General features: G+C 41.3%; 2 protein-coding genes across 2 annotated transcripts in view; one reads left to right on the top strand and one right to left on the bottom strand.

Moving 5' to 3' along the window:
• The first annotated feature begins 3,129 nt into the window (after positions 1–3,129).
• The window catches only part of xab2 (XPA binding protein 2), a 33,885-nt gene continuing 21,251 nt past the window's right edge, over positions 3,130–15,763 (top strand). The window contains exons 1-2 of the mRNA XM_086055471.1: positions 3,130–3,182; positions 4,425–4,527. The gene's annotated coding sequence lies outside the window, so the exon portion shown is untranslated. The remainder of the gene's footprint in view (positions 3,183–4,424; positions 4,528–15,763) is intronic.
• LOC147134281 (myosin heavy chain, fast skeletal muscle-like) lies at positions 4,140–14,477 on the bottom strand. The gene is made up of 41 exons (XM_086055462.1): positions 14,414–14,477; positions 14,077–14,134; positions 13,761–13,983; positions 13,433–13,576; positions 13,195–13,351; positions 13,086–13,113; positions 12,887–13,001; positions 12,713–12,805; positions 12,553–12,616; positions 12,334–12,432; positions 12,146–12,249; positions 11,902–12,040; positions 11,691–11,809; positions 11,449–11,598; positions 11,210–11,380; positions 10,803–11,109; positions 10,566–10,636; positions 10,395–10,482; positions 10,208–10,325; positions 9,979–10,102; positions 9,749–9,885; positions 9,380–9,635; positions 8,992–9,234; positions 8,737–8,913; positions 8,499–8,644; positions 8,314–8,404; positions 7,840–8,229; positions 7,628–7,754; positions 7,438–7,556; positions 7,084–7,280; positions 6,794–6,977; positions 6,545–6,710; positions 6,183–6,307; positions 5,755–6,063; positions 5,485–5,688; positions 5,276–5,401; positions 5,019–5,189; positions 4,812–4,916; positions 4,629–4,724; positions 4,417–4,548; positions 4,140–4,263 (listed from the first exon to the last, which is right to left on the bottom strand). The coding sequence occupies exons 3-41, from the start codon at positions 13,962–13,964 to the stop codon at positions 4,246–4,248; spliced, it is 5,814 nt and encodes a 1,937-aa protein (XP_085911588.1). The 5' UTR covers positions 13,965–13,983; positions 14,077–14,134; positions 14,414–14,477; the 3' UTR covers positions 4,140–4,245.

The raw sequence follows: 15,763 nt of genomic DNA, 5'->3' as shown, positions 1-15,763 counted from the left end.
AAATGGTCAGAATAATACAATTCAGCCCCACATAGTTGAGATTGTTTGGGATCTACGATGTGCAAATGTTGTTTCCGACTCAATTATCAGCGACATATGATCACGTTGACATGGTGCGCCGTGCCAGGCGCTGGCTTGGTTTTGGAGAAGCACACAAATGTCATTGGTGTAAAGTTGCAGAAGCACCACGCATCTCACATGTCTGAAATAAAAGTTAGGCTCAGCGTCACTCCAGAAAACTTGAGGAGGGATTACATATCCCCTTGGAATGCGGTGGATGAACAGTTGTCATCTAGACTCAGATAAGACCCAAAATTAGTCCTGTGCCAATAAACAAGATGTTAGAGATGCCACGATCAATAAAAGCACGAGGCAAGTCTAATGTCACTTTCCAAGAAAGGCCTTAGCAAAAAGCATATTCCGTTTTAGCACATTTTGTTGTTTATTTGATGAATCCGATTAATTTTCAATGACGGATTTTTAAGTCAAGTTTTGCTTTAAATTTACCTGACATGTTTTTTCCCCCCACCTTGAAGCAAAGCAAAGTGTTTTATTAAACATGTATTGGACATGTGGTCTTTCAAAAAAGGTTTGTTCAGATGGCCTTAATAGAATTGGTCCTGACCTCGACTCGATTTGAGGCAAAGTTCACCATCATCCCTTTTATTGGTCTTATTTGAGCTGTACCTGTTGCGCTGGTTTTGCATTAGGGTCTATTTTCGAAAAAGCAAAGGTTTATAGGCGCTGTCATAAATAGGCGCCAGTTCCCTGGCGGCGAGATGCATGCGTCCAGTTGTTTGACACCTTGCAGCCTGTCGTTCATCTCCAATAAAGTTGCGGGTTTGCTCATGTTGTGCATGACTGATTCCTGGGTCACCTTGACGTCAGCTGCCGACACGCGGTCCATTGTTCAGAGCGGTGACACAATGTCGCACCCCAGATTGCACTGGTAGCATGGTGGTGTCACTATTTAACTCGAACCTCTTCAATTTGTCAAGTTAAATATAGTGTGAGTCATAATGGAACTAAAAGAGAGAAATTCTTGCCGGCTCTTCGTGTCTGCACTGCGCCGACACTTTGTGTCAGAAACAAGCAATAGAATTGTTATAATCTTGTTACGTGATCCTACTTGACTGAATAGTGTGTGGGGAAAAAAAAGTTCTCTCCTTGGTATGTTCCTGTGCCTGGCGATCCTTTTTAAATGTCCCCCATGCCTACATCAAGCCCTTGAACTGAAATAAAACACCTCCAAAAATGTTTGGAGAGGCGGAGTCTGACACACTTTAAAAGAACAAAGGTGGCCAAGTCCTCCCAATGATGTCCTTTTGACTTTCACCTCTTCATTTGAGAAAGTGCTTTTTAAAGGTCGAATCAGTTATCTAGAGTGGAGCGTCGAAGGTTCTCTGCCATCAACAATGCAGTAATTTATTGTTTCGCAGCTAAGGTCATGAGACAGTGGGGTCACTTTGAGTACGTTAGCATCCTAGCAAGCAAAAGTGAAAGCTAATTTTAGATGAAAATAAATTAACTTGCGGTTAACAATTGGACTTTTCTGGACAATAAGTATTCCTTTTGTCATTATCAACTCACATATTTGTCTTCGTGGGCAGTCCGCTGCCGTTATCTAATGAGCCGAACAAAGCCAGCTTTAATGTCTAAATATATCATTGCACTAAAAACAGACCACCGGTGTGGTTGAAATGTCTTTAAAATAGCAAGTGTTCCCATCACGTGTGCTTCCACTGCAAATTGCAAATGTAGCCACAAAGACTAGGTCATCTTTGTGGTCATCAAGGCACTATGTGGTAGAATAATGCATGGATCTACAAAGCTGCATGGGATTATTTTCTCATGACAGGAGAAACAAAAATATGTCATAAAAACATAAAAATAATTAGATGAATTTAACATCATTCAGAACCATAAATCTTGCCTTTGCCCAGACATCAGGTGTATTGTTTAGGTTTTTTTTTTTTATTTCTTGAAGTCACAAATAGTGAGAAAAAGATGAAAACAAAATTGCTACTAGCGTTTTGATTCCTGTTAGTTTATGCTGTCATCGCTGGGCTAGTTAGGGCTTGCAAGGCTGATCAGTGGTACCAGAGAGAGGGAGAGTACTTAACATTTTTGCAATGGTTCTGAGCTTATATTAGATCTATTGTCATTCCACGAGTACCATTTACATGGCAGCCCTAAGATGATGTACTGTGATACTTCACTTGTCAGTAGTATTGAATCTTTGACTGTAATGCTGAAAAGAAAGCATCTATGATGAATGGGGCCATGGCATTGCCCCTGTAATTGGAAAATAGTAGGTATGTAGCGACGACAGTATTAATGCTTGAAGAGGATCAGATAACAAAACATACATTCTGTATCTTTAATGGATATTTGTATAGTGATAATTAATGAAGTAATAATCAGGCCAAAAGATGCGAATTCAGTCAAGTAAGACTTTTAAATGAAACTTGTCCGGGTAGCAGACAAAACCAGTTAAGTTGAGAAATAATGATGATACAATGTTTTACTCTAATCTGAATGTGTTTTTTGATAGGCAATATCACAAAAATGTTCCCCCACAAAAGCTACTTTTCTTTCTTTTCTTTTTTTTTTTTTTTACCAGATTCTGTATTTTGACAACATTTTTGGGCTGAATCTTGTCACGTTGGTCATAAGTGGTGGAAGCAATGATTCATGCTAGAATTATGTATTTATTGGGTACACCTACAAAATAACACCATCCTATATCTTTGTTATTGAATTCATTATTTTTTTGTGGTATTTTGTGTGTACAAATGTATATTGTAGGTGTCTGTATAATAATCTATATAATATCTGATGAGATAACCATATTAAGTAGTCTGCATTCAAAAATAGCAGATAAGAAGGACCTGCTGTCAATTGTGTTTATCAACAACATGAACATGTGACGTTCCTCCTCTAACTAGGCTAAATTACGAAGACAAGTTTTAAAATCATTTAAAAGAAAAAAAATAAGTGTGAAATAATTGAAGGATTCATGAAACTACTACTATTTACTTGTCCTATTTCGTCCACTAGATAGCGCAACTAAACAGTTCTATACTGGTATCTTGATTTCTTCTTCTTTCTTTTTTTAAATGTGGTACAACTCCCGCCTCTAAATGTATTGAAAGTAGATTCTTTGGCCGAGGAAGTGCCAGGTAAGTGAGCAGCAGGCAATACTTGATCAATTCAAAACTTCATTTTCAACATTTAATCATTTGTACAGTATTCGTACTAAGTAGTGTTCATTGGTTATAGGGATTCACATCATCTACATGTAGTTTAAGATATAGGTAGGAGAGGTAGGGAACATCTCACTTTTTTTGTGGCATATGTAATTAATTTTTTGAATGTGTTTTCAGACAGGACAGCTTTCTTAAATAGGCATTTTAAACAGCCTGACTTGCTGCCACCAAGTATAAATTGAACAAAGATGACATATATGACAACTCATAAGGGGCAATATGTCGTGTAAGTATCAGCATGTCTTGCTTGCATGCAGCGGACACAAACATGTCATGTATTTAGCATCAGCTGTTCATATGTTTTGCTCAGTGGGTGGGCACTTAATTTACGTGACTGCTTGCCTCAAGAGGTGAAAGTTGATCCTAACAAGGTGCAATATGGAGTGTTCAGCTGACTGTTGCTCTCGATGAATAGCTGGAGGATACGTTTACAAGTTTAACATTCGCAACAAACTGCATGACTTGTATCGCTCAGCACAAGTGCAGAGAGAGTTGCAAAGACAAGCAGAGTTTATTATCGGTTGTCATAGGCAGTCTTACACCTGATCTGTTTTTATTTCTGTTTTGTTTTTGAAGTTCTCACTAGGGCAACCCTAATTAGGAGCATTGAAAAAAATAAATGGCACTGGGTTTTTGGTAGTTTGCTTGTAATAAAAGTCAACTGGGAAAAACATCTTTAAAAGGGTTTGACCGAAAATATTCACATATGGGGTTTGACTTTGCCATGTACATTGTAATTTTGCTTTGAATGTAATGTGCATTACTTTGCAAATGGAAATTAAGGTCAGTAGTAATCTAATTTCCTGTTACATTTTACTGGTTTATCATTAACTACTTTTGTTTTAGCTGTAATGACAAATTGACATTGGATAGTAGAATAGAATACATTTTATTGAGTAAAAGCATTGCAAGACGACATTTCAACAGCTATTTCATATTATATGAACTCGGTTGAATGTTGTCCAAAGGGAGTCCCTTATTCAGCAGCGTCAGACTAGGAAAAAAGTAAAACACAAGAACAAAATGAACTTTTTATTTAGTTCACCAAGGAAGCATTCCATCATGTAGCCAGTGCTTGTAAATCAAGGTATGGTAGACTGCGCTTTAAAAACCTGGTGAGTATTGTCATGATTTGCCGTGTTGTTACCTTTCCAGCGTCGCGGCTCTTGGCCCTCAGTTTGTTGACCTGGGACTCTGCGATGTCAGCGCGCTCCTGAGCCTCCTCCAGCTCATGCTGGACCTTCCTGAGCCTTGACATGTGAGTGTTGGCCTGTTCCTCCTGTGGAAGATTTAGAATGAGAATAGAGTTCATATTTAGCCAATATGAAAAATATATATGTTTTATATATATGTACTCACAGCTTCCTCAGACTGCCTCTTGTAAGACTTGACTTTGAGCTGCAATTTGTCCACCAGATCCTGAAGTCTGGTCATGTTCTTCTTGTCCTCCTCAGTCTATATCGACAAAAATACGTAAGTTTTGAAGTGTGGATTTTTACACTTTACAGGAGGATCTATACATTTCAGTGAAATAGAACATACCTGGTAGGTCAGCTCCTTAACGCGCCTCTCATATTTGCGGACACCTTTAATAGCATCAGCTCCACGTCTCTGCTCGGCGTCAACTTCAGATTCAAGCTCACGCACCTAAAGAGGAAGACACATATATCAGTATTAAATACAAAAAAATTGATCTCAAGTGTTAACTGTGTGATGCTGTGTGAACAGTATCCATAACAGTTGCCATACCCTTGACTCCAGTTTCTGGAGCTGCTTCTTGCCTCCCTTCATGGCGAGGTTCTCAGCCTCATCCAGACGGTGCTGCAGGTCCTTGACAGTGACCTCCAGGTTCTTCTTCATCCTTTCCAGGTGAGCACTGGTGTCCTGCTCCTTCTTCAACTCTTCGGCCATCATGGCAGCCTAAAATCAAGGGTATTGTCATTGCTATTTCAAAATCTTGACTGGACTGGCTGCGGTGCCAGGAAATTGAGCATGTTTGGACTCACATCAGTGATAGCCTTTTTGGCCTTCTCCTCGGCATTACGTGATTCTTGAACAGCATCGTCTACTTCACTTTGAACCTGGACAAAGTCCGCCTCCAGCTTTTTCTTGGTGTTGATAAGGCTGGTGTTCTGCATGTTAGGAGTAACGTATTGAATTTGGTTTGCATCCGAAAGTCTCTCTATCTGTACGGTTTGGATCACTGAGCATGAACCTGGGAGTGAAGCAGTCCGACACGCTCGCTAGCGTCAACCAGCTCCTGCTCGGCCACTTTGCGTCCTCTTTCGGTCTGCTCCAAAGCGGCTCTCAGCTCCTCAATTTCAGCCAGCATGAGGCCATTTCTGCGCTCCACCATGGCAACCTGCTCCTTCATGTCTTCCTGGCCTCTAATAGCCTCATCAAGGTGCAATTGGGCATCCTGACGAAAACCAAATAATCATTTCTGCGCCCGTGAACATTTCTGATGCCAGGATGAGAAGCTCACCTTGAGTTGTCCCTGGACATTCCTGAGTTGTTTCTGGGCTTCAGCAGCCTGTCTGTTGGCGTGGCTCAGCTGAATCTCCATCTCATTCAGGTCTCCCTCCATCTTTTTCTTCACTCTCAGGGCGTCATTCCTGCTCCTGACCTCGGCATCAAGAGTGCTCTGCATGGAGTCAATCACTCTCTGGCTGTTCCTCTTGATCTGCTCCATCTCCTCGTCCTTCTCGGCCAGCTTCCTGTCAACCTCGCCCTTGATCTGGTTGAGCTCCAGCTGCACGCGGAGAATCTTGGCTTCCCCGTGCTCCAGTGAGCCCTTTGGCAAACGTTGAAATTGTAGCTTTGGTTAACCAATTTGCATGTTATCCAGTTGAAGGTATGCAGGCCTTATTGAATCAAGACCCTTGAAGGATTAAAACATTGTATTTATTGTACCTCTGCCTCCTCGAGTGCTGTTTGTATTTCACACTTTTCACTCTCCACAGTCTTCTTGGCCTTTTCCAGCTCATGGATGCTCTTTCCACTCTCACCAATCTGTTCAGTCAAGTCAGAGATCTCCTCTAAGGAAGAATAAACACAAAATATTAAATTGCCTGCTTAAGACAGTGGCAATGGAATTATACAATATTTTGACAGATCTATGTTGATTTACATCTAGACTAGTCTTAATGTTATCAAAATACAGCACTGTATATGATTGTGTTGAAATTTTACTGTTGATAACATTGCTATTTGGGTGTGCATGGGAGAAAATCTTGGTTGCATAAATTTACTAAAATTCAGTCAGAGTGACTCACGCTGCAGGTTCTTGTTCTCCCTCTTCATGGTCTCCAGCTGATCCAGACACTCCTCATACGAGTTCTTCATCTTAAACAGTTCAGTGCTGAGTGAACGAGCCTCCTTCTGGGATCCTTCCAGCTCTGCCTGGCCCTCCTCAAACTTCTGCTTCCATTCTGCCAGGACCTGGATATTTTTCGATGTTTAGCAATGAAGTACGATGAAGTACTGTATTTCACTCTGATGTTTTAATTGAATTGCTGCTTTACCTTATCAAAGTTCCTCTGCTTCTTGTCAAGGTTGGCAGCCAGGGCATTCGCTCTCTCCACATCAATCATGAGGTCCTCCACCTCACCCTGAAGCCTCTGCTTGGTCTTCTCCAAAGAGGCACACTTGGAGTTCACAGCCTCAATGGACTCCTCGGCCTCCTGGAGGCGCTGGGCAAGCTTCTTCCTGTAAAGGGGAAGATTTTTTGGTTGTCATTTATGTGCAGACAATTAGCGATTGAACACACTTAAGACTTATAAGTAGAGTGTAGAGAGTTGTCTCAATTATTTACTTGGCTTCCTCCAGCTCCTCGGTGCGCTGGATAGCATCAGTCTCATATTTTGATCTCCACTGTGCCACCTCACAGTTGGCCTTGGACATTCCTCGCTGCAGTTCAGCTTTAGCTTCCTGCTCCTCCTCAAACTGCTCTCGGAGCAAATCGCAGTCATGGCGGGCAGACTGAACAGCATGGGCCAGGGCATTCTTAGCCTGATGAACCCCAAAAAATAAAATTTAATTTGTTGTTTCAGTATAAAAAAAAATAAAAAAATTGTCAATGCTATCTTTTGTAGCAAGGCTCATGTAACTTGAGACACAGGAGGAGGATGGCATCCCGTGAGTCAAAAGAACTCAGTTATTTCCATACCTTTACTTCTTCCTCATTCAGCCTCTTGAACTCGTCCATTTGCTGTGTGAAAGCCTGCTTGGCTCTCGTCAACTGAGAAACAAGTGCGTCCTTCTCCTCCAGCTGACGAGAAAACTCCCCTGAAGGACAAATTGAGTATTATTTGAAAATTAAATAGCAAATTTCATCAGTTTTCCTCCACCAGACTTACCGTTCTCAGTTTGGAGTCTTGCCCTCTGTACACCGATGTCGTTCAACTGACGAACATTCTCATCATATTTGGTCTTGAGCTCTCCAAACTGGTCTTCAAGCGTTCTGCACATTTTTTCCAAGTTGCTCTGTCATCATAAAGGATAATTGTTGTCCACATTTAGTATGTTATCTTTCAGATGAAAATAATTTCCTTTCATAAATTATTCTTGCCTTGGATTTTGCAACAGCCTCCATGTTGCTGGAGAGGTCGTCAATCTCCATCTTGTACTCGCTCTTCTCCTTCTCCAGCTTCTGCTTGACGCGCTGGAGGTTGTCGATCTGCTCGCCCAGCTCTGCAACGCTGTCAGCCTGCTTCTTGCGGAGGGCGGCCGCTGTAGCCTCATGCTGCAGGGTGGACTCTTCAAGATCACGACGCAGCTTCTGGAACTCAGCCTCACGCTTCTTGTTCATTTCAATCTGCGCGGATGTCGCTCCGCCAGCTTCCTCGAGCCTCTCGCTGATCTCCTCCAGTTCCCTGGAGAGGTCAGCCCTCTGCTTCTCCACCTTGGCCCGGGCAGCCCTCTCAGCCTCAATCTCCTCTTCCAGCTCCTCAATACGAGCCTAGGTTTGATGAAATTATTGACAATTAAGTTCATTACCTGAAACACAATGAGGTCTTCATTCGTCAACTCTAATCAAATGTACCTGGAGCTCCTTAATCTTCTTCTGGAGCTGAGCGCCAAGAGACTGTTCATCCTCAATCTTGCTGAGGAGTTGACTGGTCTCAAAGTCTTTCCTTTAAGTACAAAGAAAAAATACATCCTTGATTGTATTTCTGTTTGCAACAGGAATCAGCAGGAACCTCTTGACCATATTATTCTTTCTCTTACTTCTTGAGTTTTTCATCTGATTGTTGTTTATCGTTCTCCAGATCCATTATGGATTCCTGGGCCAGTTTCAGATCTCCCTCAAGCTTCCTCTTGGCTCTCTCAAGGTCCATGCGGAGCTTCTTCTCTTGCTCCAGTGAGCCCTCAAGCTGTTATATGATAGTTTTGAAGTGATGATCTTTAAAATATATATTTCCACATTTCGCCAGGATGCTTCGTGTCAAAAGAAAGGTATTCTTACATCATCCACTTGCTGTTCCATCTTTGTCTTGGCCTTGGTCAGAGTGTTGACTTTGTCTTCCTCTGCCTGAAGATCGTCCAGTGTTTGCTGGTGAACCTCTTGGAGGGCTTTCTTCTCCTTTGTTAACTTGGCAATAGACTCATCTTGAGATGCCATCTCCTCTGTCAGGTTTTTCACCTAAAATATTAATGCAATTTCGTTTCCGGTTTCTGCTAGTGAGACTCAAAATAAAGTCAAAGTGAAAATAAAGTCTACCTTGTTCTCAGTGGCATGTTTCTCCTTCTCCACTTTGGCCAAGGTGAGTTCCAAGTCATCAATATCTTTCTTCAGTTCTGAGCATTCGTCCTCCAGCTTTCTCTTCTTAGCTGTAAGCTCAGCGTTGATTTCCTCTTCATCCTCCAGTCTCTCAGTCGTCTCTTTGAGTTTGGCCTCGAGCTGGATCTTGCTCTTAATGAGTCCCTCACACCTCTCCTCAGCATCTGAGAGGTTATCACTTTCCTATATATACATATATATACACCAAGAAATAATGCACTTATTTATCAGAATAAGCTACACTTTTTAAAATTTGTATATTCCAGGTAGTTGGCACAGTTAGAGCCTGCCTTTGCAAAGTATGCAGTTTACTACACTTTCTATTTACCGCCGCTACTTGCAGTTGCAGGTCATTCTTCTCCTGCAGCAGGGAAACCATTTTCTCCTCCAGCTCTTTCTTTTTGGTCAGAGCAGTAGCCAGGTCTGTTTGCATCTTATCATAATTCTCCTTCATCTGCTGCAGCTCTTTCTCAGTCTCAGCACTCTTCAAGAGAGGCTTGATCTTGAAGTACAGCTTCAGCCATGGCCAGTTTTTCACATTCATGAAGGAACGGAGGTTGTACTGGATGCTGAAGATAGATTCTCTGGGGAAGAAAAGGTACAAATGCATTTTGCTGCAATATGCCTTCTTTCGGATTGCTGTGGATTTTATGTACGGTAAATGAGAATAGCTACAAAGTCATTAGCTTAGACGTACCTCCTCTCCATCATCTTAACAAACTCTTTCCTCATAACATATCCTCTGCACAGGGCCTGAGTCATTGTCACCAGCTCAGCCAGTTTCTCATCTCTCATCTCCTCCAGGGTACCCAGCAGACCAGCTTTGAAGAACACCTAGGTCAGCGATTGAGGTCAATGAGTCATTAGCAAATATGTATACCGCAGAATGTATGCACGTCAACACTAGTTTGTTCTCTGTAAATGCACCTTTGTGTGTCCAAATCTATACTGAGTGTGATCCACATCAATGGAGCCCAGGAGTTTCTCTGCAGCCTTCTTGTTGTCAATGAACTGACCGTCAGGGATGACACTGGCATTCAATACTTTGTACCTGCAAAAGAAGGCAGGACAGTTAAGTACAAAATATTTCATGGAACTGTTGACTTAGTTTCTTTCAATTTTATAAGTGAGGACATTTTGACAAATGTACAGCTACCTCTGCTTGAAATCACCGTAGAGGATTCTGCTGGGGAAGCCCTTCCTGCAGATTCTGATGCCCTCCAGCACACCGTTACACCTCAGCTGGTGGATGACCAAGAAGTTCTCCATAAGACCTGAATGCAAAAGACTCCAGTCACTTCTGGTTTTCTTTTTACTGGCTACACTTAAGGAAAACATCATACCTGGGGTTTTTGATTCGTTGGGAATCAGGCAACGCACAAAATGAGGATGAGTGCTCCTCAAGTTGGTCATCAGCTTGGCCAAGTTCTCCTGTGGATCAGCAAAAAGATTCCCGGTTAGCAACTTCCCAATATGTCCAATGTTTGACATTTCAACTCTTATAGAAGACATACTCTGAAAAGAGCGGACACAGTCTGGAAAGAACCACCCTTCTTCTTTCCACCACCCTTCTTTGCGCCAGAATCTGTGTATCAAAAGAAGTGTGTGTAGAAAAGGTCCATTTTTCCGATGTATCCTCTACAATAAACTTGACAATAGCTGTGGATTAAATGCATTTCTGAATTCATTCTATGTATACAGGGAAATCCATAGCATACACACTTGTGCATTCATATCTCAGACAGTTTTACCTTCAGCTGAAGCATGAGCCGCATACAACATAGCCAGCAGTTTGTTTGCTGCTTTCTGGTAGAGCTGGACAACGGAGTCATTCAGTGGGTCCTTGTTCTTGTCCAACCAGCCGGCGATATTGTAGTCCACAGTACCAGCATAGTGGACCAGTGAGAAGTGGGCCTCAGCCTTGCCCTTGGCAGGCTTTGGCTTCTCAAAGGCCTTGGTCTTGCCGAGATGCTGATCGTGCAACTTGTTCTTGAAGGTTGTATCAGAGGCCTTGGGGAACATGCACTCCTCTTCAAGGATGGAGAAGATGCCCATTGGCTGAAGCGGCAATACAAATCAATTCAGTATTTCTTTGATACTTACAAATCAAGATTTGTAATTAAATTTAATTTTGCCTGATATACAGTGCGTGTCTCACCTTCTCAATAAGCTCAATGCAAGCAGCCAAGTCCATACCGAAGTCAATGAATTCCCATTCAATGCCTTCTTTCTTGTATTCTTCTTGCTCCAGGACAAACATGTGTTGGTTGAAGAACTGCTGCAGTTTCTCATTGGTGAAGTTGATGCACAGTTGCTCCAGGCTGTTGAACTACAGTATACAGTTGAATCAGTTGTGTGATCTACAGTATGCAGACTTTTGTGATGAGTAAGACTCACATCGAAGATCTCAAATCCAGCGATATCCAACACCCCAATGAAGAACTGTCTAGGCTGCTTTGTGTCCAACATCTCGTTGATGCGGATGACCATCCACAGGAACATTTTCTCATAGACGGACTTGCACAAAGCTGAGACAGCGTTGTTGACCTAGTAAAGAGATGTTAGGGTTACAATTTGTTTTAAAAAAGGTTTAGTTTAATATGGAAATACTTGTGGAGTCTCAATTTTATTTTACTTACCTGTGGGACGGTCTGACCTTTGGTCACCATCTCGTTGCCAACTTTGACTCTGGGGTAACACAATGCTTTCAGCATATCAGCTGAGTTCAGGCCCATAAGATAGGCAATCTTGTCAGCCACTAATAAAAGACATGATTTAACAGTGAACTCAAACATGAATGCAGCTTTTTATTCAGCCCTTAATGCATTTCCTATAATACCCAGGACATACCCTCAGTGCCGTCAGGTTCAGCCTGCTCCTCACGCTGCTTCTGCTTGAATTTCATGTTGCCATGATGCATCACAGCACCAGTCAGTTTGTAGATGCCAAGTTTCTCTTCTGAAGTGAATCCCAGGATATCAATAGCTGTCTGTAATGTACATTAACCACAGTTATTGGATTTTAATCATTTATTAATTTTAAAGTTCTTATCATGGAACAAACCATACTAATCGTGTTTGAATTTTATCCTTACATCTGTTGCAATGAACTCCTCGACATCATTGATGCTCTTGACCGTGATTTCACCCTGGCTGATCATTGGGTAGTCATATGGGTTGGTGGTGATCAGAAGAGCCTCTGCCAATGTTCAAAAAGCACAGGTTAATAATAAGTCAGGACTTTCAAGTGGGCCATCATATTTTTTGCATAATCCTAATATACCCAGCAGCTCAGGTTTGTGTCCAGTCATCAGCTGATAGAAAATATGATAGCTCCTCTCAGCCGACAACTGGAAAGTGACACGGGACTTCTCCAGGAGATCTAAGAGCAGTCATTAAATGTGAGAGTGTGATAATATTATATTTCATATTATTATTGTTGTCCTACCAAACATTAGAATTTAGTGCGTTTTTACTTGTATTTGCTACAGTTTGAACTCACATGTTTCAATATCAGCTGAGGATAGCTTTCCACTGGAGCCAAAGTGGATCCTGATGAATTTACCCTAAAATAATATATATATTTTTAAATTGAACAACAACAACATCTGAAGCCTTTTCATTCCGTAAATATGGAAAACACCTTGATTTGATTTACTTACAAAACGAGATGAGTTGTCATTCCTCACAGTTTTGGCATTACCGTATGCCTCCAGGAGAGGGTTGGCTGCAACAATTTGGTCTTCAAGAGAGCCCTGTAAAAGATACATTTTAATATTGTAATGATGTTTTCCCCAGGTCCGTTAATATAAACAGTACAGAGGTAATACATCTACCTGCATTTTGCCTGCTGGTTGTTGTTCAGCCTTCTTGGAACCAATCGCTGCAATTGTTGCAAAGTACTGGATGACACGTTTGGTGTTGACAGTCTTTCCTGCACCGGATTCTCCACTGCGTTAGATAAAACAAAATTAAGATTTAGACCGTATTTTCTATAGCTAGAAAAGTTAATGCAACATTATTTACGATACTCACGTAATCAGGACAGACTGGTTCTCACGATCTGTAATATGAGCGCAATTGACACAATTTCGCCTACCGTTTTTTCAATGTTGTCAACATCTAAAATCACTTGGCTTCTTACCTGTGAGCATGAACTGATAGGCGTTATCAGAGATGGAGAAAATGTGGGGTGGTGCCTCAATCCTCTTCTTGCCTCTGTATGCCGAGACACATGTAGCATCGTACACTGGAAGCCACTTGTAGGGATTCACCACTACGCAGAACAACCCAGAGTAGGTCTGCAAAAGTAGGGATGAGAAGGTAGCAATGTAAATACATATGATGATTTGAAAACTGATTGCTATAAAGTGAAAACTCACGTAGATCATCCATGATGCATAACGCTCTTTGAGGTTATACAACACACAAGGTTCGTTGAGGTGGGTCATCATGGCCATGTCCTCAATTTTGTCGAACTTGGGAGGGTTTCTGGGGTGGATGTCATCCTCTTTCACAGTGACAGTCTGAATAATGATACAGTATTCGTCGTCATACAATTCACTGGTGGATTATTGAGGGAAAACTTGAAAACATTAAAACAATTCTACAAAGTTGAGGAACAAGGGCAATAACTCACTACATCAAAGCGGTCTTACATTAATGAAAAGCAGAAAGTCGTTTGAAGATGGAAAACAATCAATTGCCTACCTTGCCACCATCGATTTCAACTGTGGCTTTTCCACCCTCCTTCTTAGTGAGTTTACCCTTGAGGTACATCTCAGCTGGGTCGACCACAAAGTAGGCGCTTTTGGCATCAAAGGGAGCTGCCTGAGCCTCAATCCTCTCCCTCTCTGGTTTCCTGAGGTAAATGGCTGCAGCGCCATACTGCTCCATCTCTGCATCGGTGCTCATGGTGGCACTTTAGTGGAGACTGCAAAAGTATTCAAAGAGCAGTGACTGTTTGCTTTTGCCTCCATGTGAATACAACATTAGTACTGAATGTAATGTCCGGATGCTGTTTTACCTCTATTTCGTTCAAAATAATGAATCAAGGGTACTGTGTCCAATAGAGCCTCGCGATGCTGAAAAAAACCCAAAAAACAAAAACCCACATTCAATCATTTATACATTCAGTCCAGAATTGAGTAACTAATAAGAGAATCATTGAGAGTGAGGTATAGTCATCGTACATGCATGTAACTCTTAATTATAACTGCATTCCGCCGAATCCTCCACATACATTTACTGTATATGATATCACAAAGAATAACATTTCACCTGTTAAAAGGATCTGAAATAACCTCAAATCAATCATCACTAAATCAGTCAAGAGAAAAAGAAACCCACGCCCAAACACTCACCTGTGTTGGAAGCCTATCAGTTCAGGCAGCAGTGCAGGGCTGCCTTTTTTATAGGGGGTTGGAGTGACTGGTCAGCAGGAGACTCTCACTCAAGTTTGGTCATGGCCTCTTTTTATCCTGTTGCCTATTTGGTGACGGCACATTTGTTATTAGAATTTTAAAAATGTGGTTTGAAGTTACACCATCTGCTTGAACGGATCGATCCTGTGCGAAATTCCCACCCTACACTCTCTTCAATACACTCATACAATTCATATAGAAAAAATATATACTAATTTCTTTTAAATGTGACCATATGGAAAAATAAGTTGTTAAAAAGACCTCCTGTATGGTTAAAACAGAGTTATAACATAAAATGCGTATTTTCTAAAAAAGTGGCTTTGCTGCTACTCTCACTTACTTTTGACTATCGGATGTGTAGGCTTCAGGGAACTTAATGCATGCAAGGCATATATTAATGTATGCATGAGATGGTATTTATACAGCTAATTTCCACAGAAAGGGATCAAATGAACACTAAAATGATTAAAATAGCATACACTTAAAACAGAAATAAATAATTTATGCACTGTAAGTCTATAGATTCATTATTTCATGAGAAAGATACAAAACCATTACTTTCTATGGGTGAGACAGTTATTGCGGTACAAATGTGCTGCATCTCTGAATGTAGGATCACTGTTGCCACCAAGTGCAGGCGTGAAAGTGATATCACTGCCGAAGTCCATTGATATCGTTCATGAAATAGCCAGAATATTGTTTGTGTACACTTCCAATAAATGTAGTTCTTGATTTAAAAGCACATTGCAACATGTCATTAACATCAATCGTCTTTAATCCGGGATAGCTTGAAGGAGAGGATAGCTTGATGGTTGGAAGACTCATCTGAATTCCACTGGTGTTCAGTTGCAGGACACTTGCATGTTTGAAATCTTTGTAATGAAAGAAAGACGCTCCCCACCCTCCCTGAGTTCATTGACCTCTTTCATAAAAACTATTTTCTACCTCTGACTGAAATGTATATGCAACGCTTAGTAATGAATTATGGCTTGATTGGAAATCTATTCTTAACCAACTTTTTTTGTGCGTGTGTGTGCTTGTAGCATCGCTTCAAGCTGGTATGTCCAGTAAAGTAGTTTTAAAGTATAGGATAATTAGTGTCATCATCTGTTGTGCCCCGTGAGCAACTAAGTACCCTGTTTACACTCACGTAATTGTCCATCATGGCTCCATACTGCCTTGCTTCATATTTAATTTTGGCAATGCACCCACAAATAAGTGGTCTTCAATTACCTGTATGCCGTGCATCTCATATTCCTGTAATAAAATTAAAGATGCGGTTCTACCCAT

This window comes from Filicampus tigris, chromosome 16 (genome assembly GCF_054856515.1).
Source record: "Filicampus tigris isolate MCC_2025a chromosome 16, RoL_Ftig_1.0, whole genome shotgun sequence".
Taxonomy (NCBI): Eukaryota; Metazoa; Chordata; class Actinopteri; order Syngnathiformes; family Syngnathidae; genus Filicampus; species Filicampus tigris.
This window is presented reverse-complemented; position numbering and strand designations above follow the sequence as displayed.